This window comes from Miscanthus floridulus, chromosome 12 (genome assembly GCF_019320115.1).
Source record: "Miscanthus floridulus cultivar M001 chromosome 12, ASM1932011v1, whole genome shotgun sequence".
Taxonomy (NCBI): domain Eukaryota; kingdom Viridiplantae; phylum Streptophyta; class Magnoliopsida; order Poales; family Poaceae; genus Miscanthus; species Miscanthus floridulus.
In genome coordinates, this window is record NC_089591.1 from 81,190,140 (window position 1) to 81,198,573 (window position 8,434).

An 8,434-nucleotide genomic window follows, 5' to 3' on the forward strand; every position below is an offset into this window, starting at 1 on the left:
TCAAATTGTAAAAAAATTAGGGAGCCATGAGAGAGTGTGTTTTAGCCCGTGGGAGTTGGGCTCGCGAGTGGCCAAGAAAACCAAACATGAGAGTTGTACCCCTAGAGCGCAGCCGGGCCATCAGGCCACGTTTCCAAACACGCCCCATATTATCGAAGTCAGGGCAAGTGGGTTATTACCGTGATCTGCCTTATTGAAGACATCGGATGGCCAAATCTTGGCGATCAACGCTTGGCTAGAAAATAAACTATGCATGAGCAAGCAGGCCAAATAACACCAAACTTTTTTTAATAGAACACCAAAAAGAGTGCCTTACATATGATATTTATAATATAGGGATAAGATATTAACCAGTACAAAAGAACGATAACTTAACATAAAATGGTCTAAGATATATAAGAGTACATCAAAATCAATGGTCGTCTTATTCCTTCTATCTGGAGCTAGGGAAATGGACACCTAACAATACCCATATTGTAAAGTTTTATAGATTGCAAAGCTATTGGCTTGGGTAGCGAGGTCTAGTACCCACTGAAAAATAAGACCGAGGGATTTCAAACCTTATGTAGATAGATCTGAAGAGAAATCGATGGAGGGGATCAATGTTATCAATGCAAAAGAGACGTAGGCTCATAATTCTTCATCATGAAATTAAATTGTCGGAGAATTCAGACTTTTCGTGGAACAGGTCAAAAGAAGGAACTGAAATCATAGCATCAAAAAGCAAACTGACCGCTTCTCCTTGTAAACACACCAAACAACAACTCAAGAGAATCAACATATGTGAAAAGTCTCCTAAAAAAAACATATGTGACAAGCATACTCTTATCGCCGCCAAATTGGATATTATGAGATAAAGAGAGCAAGAGATATCACCGAAAGGCACACCTGACAAAGCGTACTTTCGTCGAAAGTGAGAGAGGTCACTGCTCCTATTGACGTGGTGAGATCACCAATAGGCAGAGATATGATAGGCAGTGGCTTCGCCTTGAACTCTAATTAGATGTCAAATCCTTTTTTTTTGGCGATGAATTAGACGTCAAATCTTGGCCCAATATCCAAACGCCAACCTTGTCCACGGTGAATGGCCAAAATTTGGTTGGCCACGGTCTGACCGAGCTAGTAGCCAATCTAAATGACCTAATGGTCCTGTTCGGCTTATCTCATATTCAGTTTGTTCGGCTATTTTTTTAGCCGGAACAGTATTTTTCTCTCACAACAATTCAACCGGAACAGTATTTTCAATCAGTTTCAGCCAAGTTTCAGACCAGCGAACGGAGTCAATACGGTGGAATTTATCCCAAAAAAAAGATCTATGGTGGAAGATCATCGAGCGTTGCGGACTTGAAGGGATCCGAGCTGTGTGCTCGTGTCCCCTCCAATCTCCAGTCGCGCCGCCGCCGGAGCGGTCCGCCGGCAAGGCCGCGCGGGCGGCCGGGATGGCGGCGGCGTGGCCCTCTCAGCCGGTTGTGTGGCGGCGCTGGACGACGCGGCCAGGTGGGGGGCGAGCGCGGCGGGCGCAGGGCGGTGCGGCGGTGGCGGACTTCTCCGTCATCGGTGTGCAGTCGCCGTGGCGGCGGACGGGCGGATTTGGGCCCTGCGGGCCTGGATCTGGCGTCCTCGGTCTGGGCTAGTGCTGTCCCTCTGCCGGCAGTACCCTGCTCTGTGTGGTGGTGGATCGGCGGCGGCGGCCGGCGTGCCGTTCGTTTGGCGGCGGTGGCGGCGGGTCAGGATTGGGCCCCCTGGGTTTGGATCTGCGCCGGGGATGCCCGTCTTCTGAGCGTCTCTGATGGTGACCTTCCGGTGAAGGCGGTCTTCCACGTTGGCCGGGCGCAGTGTCGACGGTGGTGGCGGCGGCTTGGGCGAAATCCTTGCCTGGCGTGTTACGCCGGGCCGGCGGCGGTGGAACTTCTGTGCCACGCACCTTGTTGAAGGCGCTGCTGAAGCCGTTGGTCAGTCCGTCCCTTGCTGCATCCGCGGGCGTTCAATAACTGGGTGAAAACCTAGCCTGGTTTCTCCGGGCCGGCGGCGATGGCGCAGGCGCGTCGTCGAAGTTCTTGATCGCCAAGGCCGGACAGTTTTCCCGTGTGGTTACCCTGTTCGGTGTTCAGCTCAAGGCGGAGGCGGCATTCGTTGGCGTAACAGCTCGGCGTTTGGTGGTTTACACCAAGTGCTTCGTGCTGTTGCCAAGGAAGAAGCATCCAGTCTTCAATGGTGGTCGGTGTCCAACGTTTTCAGTACCTTTATTAGGTCTGACAAACGTGTTTGGCGGCTTCGTCTTGACGTTGGTGATCTTATTCTGTGGAATTGACATCACGGTGGAAGTCAGAGGTCACGTAGGACTACTGGAGCTCCTTGTTGGGGATGTATTTTCTTCGGTCAACTTCTTTCTTTAATTTTTGATGCTGTAATAATTTGGTCTGATTCTACCCAAGGGTAGATGAAGCCGGATAGTTTCTATCCTTTATCTAAAAAAACAGGAGAATAATGTATAAAGTAATAACCAGTGGTTCTTAACCACGGTTAACAGGCCCAAGTCGCCATCAACCGCCCTTGGAGGCTTGGACCAACCACCAACCAGCGCGGCGACGCGTCCGCCGGCTCCAATCCAACCCTTCAGCTCCCTCGGCAGTCGCAGCACAAATTCGCGTCTGCATCGTCGTGCCCGTGCCGGCCCCGCTCCGCCCCCTCTCTCCTCCTTTGGCTTTTGCTACCGCACCGGCAGCGCCCTTGCTCGTCGTTGAAATATCCACAGGAAAAAAAAAAAACATTCTCCTCCGCCTGGGCTCCAGGCTGCACCCCCCCCCCCCCCCCCCCTGCGAAGTCTCCCACCACCGCGCGCCGATCCGGACCGGAGGCCTCCTGCTCTCTAACCCACCTCGCGGCCTCGCCCCGTTTATCTGCGCGGCGGCCGGCGGGCGCGATGGCGGAGCCGGAGCGGGAGCAGCGCCCGCTGCTGGAGGTTCGTGCCTTTCTTTTCATCCAAGCGTGCGTCTCCCTCACTCGCTGGGCCTCCCGTACCTGCGCCCTGCACGGACCATTTCGAATTCGGGAGGAGGAGACGAGCGCCGATTGGGTCAACGGATAGGAGCCCCGTACTTCCGGTGCTCTTGATAGATTTGACAGTCTCAGGATAGCAGTGCCGTCTAGTGTGTCTGTTCAGTTCCCTGATGCGGTTACCCTTGTTTTCTTGCTTCATGTGTCCCTAGCGTTGGAATATGGAATTAACCAGATAGTGCGGGTTGATTGGCCTGGATGCTTGCCCATAGCAGAAGCAGTCTGTGACAACTTTACTGTATTGATTAGGATGGATTTTGCACCAGGGATTAACCACAAGGTCCTTTTATGGACACCTTACTCCAATTAAGACTTTAGGCTTAGTCCTAGACTTAATGGATACGTATATGTATGGCAAGAGATAATTGATCAGTTACTTGTGAATTGCAACGGTAGCAGAATTGGAAAAAAAATGCAGATATGCTGTTTGTCATAAGCGAAACTTGCAAATATTATGTTAGATTTAGTATTGAGTGAAGTAACTGTAGATATGGGTTGGAAGTTATACTCAGGATTACTTTGGCATCGAGTCCTGGTGGGAAGGATGGTTGAGAAACACCGTCCATGTATAAATCCGATGCTTTTGCTCAGCTGCAAGTATGGTATTCCTTATTGGTGCATAACTGTAGTATCTCCTGCAGCATTGTGTTAATTGCCACCCTCCTTTTGTTCAGGTAGAGCAATCTGTCACATCCATACCGGAAGATCATGAAGCCACATGTTGGGGCTGTGGGCTCCGGCTTGTTTTCACGAGTTACTCACCTATCTATAAGTGTGGCTGGTGTGGAGCCATTACGCAAAGCAACCAGACCACAAGGAAACCTGATAGTATATGGTTTTCCCACTGGAGGTGCCTACGGGACAGATTCTTTGTGACTGTGCTCATCCTCTTCATGCTCTTTGTTATATGTATGTGTTCCCCATCTCTTGCCTTCAGCATAATTTATAACCTGCCACAGTTATTCGTTTATTTCATGTAGTTCTGCTATTTAACAATTTTATTTCTTGGTCAGTTGTTTATTTAGCCTGTTATTTTGTTTAACACAGGTGGTGGGGTCTGGGCGGTATATCCTACTGTTTTCAAAATCAGCAACTTCTGTGGCATCTTTCACTGCATGGTAACAGCTGTGTTGGCGTTATTTACCATCACAAGCTATTGCTTGGCCTCTTTTAAATCTGCAGGCGCACCAACAAACATTCGGTGGGGCAGCTATCCCATGGTTGGGAAAAGGGATCTTGAGAACTATACTTTTTGTACATACTGTAATAAACCAAAGCCCCCCAGAGCACATCACTGCCGATCTTGTAAAATGTGTGTGGTGGACATGGATCATCATTGCCCATTTGTAAGTATGATAACTGCATTCTGCTGCATTATTTTTTGTGTTGATTGTCAGTTGACTTGTTTATTCATTCCCCCCTTCTGTTCAAGTGCAGATTGGCAACTGTGTGGGAGCATCAAACCATCAAGTGTTTGTCATTTTTCTTATATCTGTGGTTATTAGTTGTTCTTATGCTGCTGGGATGACCATATATGCGAGTTATCAGATATGGCCGTCTGTTGATTTTCCAAACCTAGCATCAAACCGTCATTCAATGAGTTTTTGGAAAATATTGTTGGAGATTTTTGCTACAGTTGCAGGCTCTGCCTTCTTCTTGTCAGCAAGGGGTCTAGTTCTGGTATATCTAGCATTCGCTAGTTTATCAGTCAATGCTGGTATAGGTGTATTACTGTACCAGCAGCTTAGTTATATCTATGAAGGAAACACATATCTCAACCATCTAAGTTCACCAAATCCCTTGCATGGAGAGAGGGGTTTGCAGAACATTGTTAGATTTTTTGGGTGCCGTTATCCAATTTCCAGAGTTCTCTTGCGATACTCGAACACTGGCAAGTTGCAGGATAATTCAGGGACAGGGTCAAAACTTCTTTAGAGGTAATGAGGTATAGATCAGTAGAGTTAAGTCCTTGATTTTTCATGTTCCTTCTTAGTCATGACCTAACAAATAGTTTGATTTACATGTAGGTTTCAGTGATACACTCTTACTGTCCCAGCAATTGAGAAATGTATGGAATTAATTGTTCCAATTCAAGATGGTTCTGTTACCAGAATCATGATTTGTGAACCTCAGTTGACCATCGACAGATTAGTTTGAATAACTGAAGTTGTTCAGGGACGCAACACTCATGATAATCCATGTTCTGGAGGAAGCATTATTACTTGATCATGAGGATGTCACTCACATTGATTAAGTAGAACAATTTTGGCAGATGCTGAAATACCATGTGGCCTGCGCATTCATTGCCTGCAGACAATCATAAGGCGCTGATGGTCTTGCAATAAATTGCAGTATCTGAAATCCTGCATCATCATCACTGCCTTTTTCAACAGAGTTGAAGATGGAAGCATCACGCTTGGTTGCTGCAGAAGAAATGGTCATCATGATTAAATCTGGCAGTGGTTTTGAGTGATGCTAGGACGTAAATTAGTTGATTAACCATGTACATGTCTGTGGCATTCATTGTTCTTCAACGGTTCAACCTTTTTGTCCTGATGTTGTAAAAAAAAAACTTTTTGTCCTGATGACTGATGGTATACAAATCCAACCGGGATTTGGGCTTGCTCGCCCAACAGAAAGTGGCTCACGTATTCAGTTAGACTTTGCAACCATTTGACTGCATTTTTATTTGTTCTTTGTGTGGTTTGCATGAAATCAGCAGCTTGGAATTTCTGAGCATGAATGCACCAGCAGCCTGTTTGTTTCGGCTGAAACGATCATGGATTATTACTGCTGGCTGGTTTGGTGTGAGAGAAAAATACTGTTCTGGCTTATAATCCATGATCGTTTACGACCAAGTGAACAGGCTCAGTTCGTTGAATGTTTCTTCTGACTAGCGACTGACCCAGCCCTGTTCGTTGGAACTTCCGCAGCAAATCAGCGTAATCCTAATTTCAGCGAAATGAACAAGGCCACAAGTAAAAATTGTACTCTTTCTGATATACTAGTATTAGTACTCTAGTAGTAAAAATTGTACTCTTTTTTATTAAAAAAAAATCCTTTGCCTGCACCTGCCGTTTCCTTTGCCCTGGTGGTACCTAGGTTGTGTCGATCTTTGCATGGACGGAATTACGAAATCCGAGCCACGAGGACAGCGTGTGCATGTACACACGACTGCTTGTACCAGCATGGAGGCGTGAAAAGAAAACATATCCGTATACGTATACTCACGTACCGGAACTTGAGAAGGTTTCTGTCATCCTGTCTTGTCCTGTCACGTCGTGCGGTGGTGGGGTCCGGCCCGGCTTTCCGGGAGCGCGCACGTACGCGCGCTGCCATCGCCCATTAGCTCTTGCTCCTTGCTATTGGATCGATGTGCAGTACAGGCTGCCATATGGCAATTGCTGTGCAGGCTGGCTAGTGGCTAACGGAGGAAGAAGATGATGTAGCGAGGGCGTGGGACGATCGTGGCCGTGCTCTCCACAGCCTCTCTCGAACGACGGCGACACACCCTCAACTCCAGTCTCCACTGCATGTACGTCAGTACCAAACGCGACGTCGAACAAAGTCATGGATCGAGGACCAAGCATGGCGCATGCATCGATCTCTGATGGGACGGGGATGGAAGAAGAAGATGATCGATCGATCGTACCGCTGCCGGCAGCCGCGCGCGCGCGGCGCGCGGGCACGTAGGTACGTGTCCGGCACATGGTTTCCTTCCATCGCAAGCGAGATTGCTTGCGCCGATTGATTGGCCGTCGGTCCTTGCATGCCCCGTTGTTCCCGGAACCCGCGTCCTGACGTGAAGAACACATGACAGATCGACCTGTCCGATAGATCTCTCCGAGAGAATGAGGTAAGATCACCTGGACTAGCTAGCTCTTCGAACTGTTTGGTTCTCAGGTTTGTAACGCTAACGTAAACAAATTAAACCTGCGGACGTTATTGGAAGACGGATGATTTGAACTAACATCATTTACTTTTGCGTTATCGGTGAACGAACCAAACAAGGGCTACTAAAATTCAGGTAATGGAGGTTTAGGCGACTAAAAAAGTTTAGTTTCATCCAATTAATTGAGCTGGACTAAAGTTTAGTCCATCCATTTGAATGTTCTAGAACTCAATTTTAAGTGGCTAATAAAGTTTAGTCTATGATCCACACAAGCTCTAATCCACCCTGTTCCTGCGGCCACATGGCATGTGCTGGGCTACTAGCTATCTAGTTACCGCCCTGCAACTTGCACTGCTGACAGCTCGACCGGTCGATCCATCCATTAAGGAGGCTGACCGCTGGGTGGGGGGGGGGGGGGGAGGGGGGGGGGGGGGGGGGGTGGGGGGGCGCACATTGTGATTCCGTACGCACTCCCTAGTTTAATCACACGCCTAATGCGATTTTGCTTTGGCCAGTGTACGACGCGCATCATCATCGTCAGCACATGGTTAGACGTGGCACGTCACGCGCATAAACCGCATGCGTCCATGCGCCGATCGACGACCCCTACGTCGCCGGCGGCTGGCGGCGACCCACTGCACTGCCAGGGCGAGAGCCGAGCGAGACTCAGGATAGGAGGGCGAGGCCGGCCCGCTCGTCTTTACAGCTCAAAGATTCACAAATGGCACATGCATGCCGACGCCGTCCCCCCCTGGCTGGGCTGGCTCACCGTCCGCCCGGCCGGGGGAATAAACAATAATGCCGGTCGGCTGGCTGGCTGCCGATGGACCGATCGGCTTCAGATCCAACAGAAATCCGCTTTCTGATCGGTGCCGTGAATTGGCCTGGCTTGGCCCGCTCGACGTACCGCTGCCGGTGCCACCGTGCCGGCAGCTATTTCCCGGCCCCTTTGGCACGTGTTCGCGCTCTGCTAGCTAGTCGATAGGATGCGTCATGCTCAATGCCGCCTTTGTGTGACTGCTCCTTCTGCAACCCCTCGTCCTGCTCGTCTCTGCTGGCTGCTGCATGTTTACCGGGCTTTAAATGGTGGCCATGCCACTGATAACTGATAAGCTGTTGCTGCCGTGCACTTGCCGTCAGTCAGTCAGGTTGGAGCTGGGAGCTGCATGCCGCCGCCTGTAACAAACAAAGCCCCCCACCCTCTGCCTGTTCATTTGAACTTATCCCGTCGGTTTATCAACTAGAATCTGCAGTATTTTTCTCTCACAGCAAATCAGCTTCAGCCGGCTTATCAGTCAGCTTTAATACCAGCCGAACAGGCCATTTATTACAGGTGGATAATGCCAAGGCAGAATAGGTAACCGATGGACGCAGATTAAGGTCTGTTCGGCTGGTATTAAAGTCGGCTAAAGCTATTTTGTCGTGAGAGAAAAATATTGTAGAGCGCTGCTGGCGGTACTGGTAGCCACCCTGGCCAAGCAGCAA

The 8,434-nt window shown here is 49.2% G+C and overlaps 1 protein-coding gene across 4 annotated transcripts; it reads left to right on the plus strand.

Annotated features, from left to right (window-relative positions):
- Positions 1–2,639: 2,639 nt before the first annotated feature.
- LOC136497248 (protein S-acyltransferase 11-like) lies at positions 2,640–5,701 on the plus strand. 4 transcript variants are annotated; one of them, XM_066493041.1, is made up of 5 exons: positions 2,640–2,962; positions 3,732–3,966; positions 4,105–4,403; positions 4,495–5,002; positions 5,085–5,701. In XM_066493041.1, the coding sequence occupies exons 1-4, from the start codon at positions 2,924–2,926 to the stop codon at positions 4,990–4,992; spliced, it is 1,071 nt and encodes a 356-aa protein (XP_066349138.1). In that variant the 5' UTR covers positions 2,640–2,923; the 3' UTR covers positions 4,993–5,002; positions 5,085–5,701. The 4 variants fall into 4 exon arrangements, with proteins under 4 accessions (XP_066349138.1, XP_066349140.1, XP_066349139.1 ...); XM_066493043.1 differs by having other exon boundaries at positions 5,092–5,701; XM_066493042.1 differs by having other exon boundaries at positions 4,495–4,994; positions 5,092–5,701.
- The last annotated feature ends 2,733 nt before the right edge of the window (positions 5,702–8,434 follow it).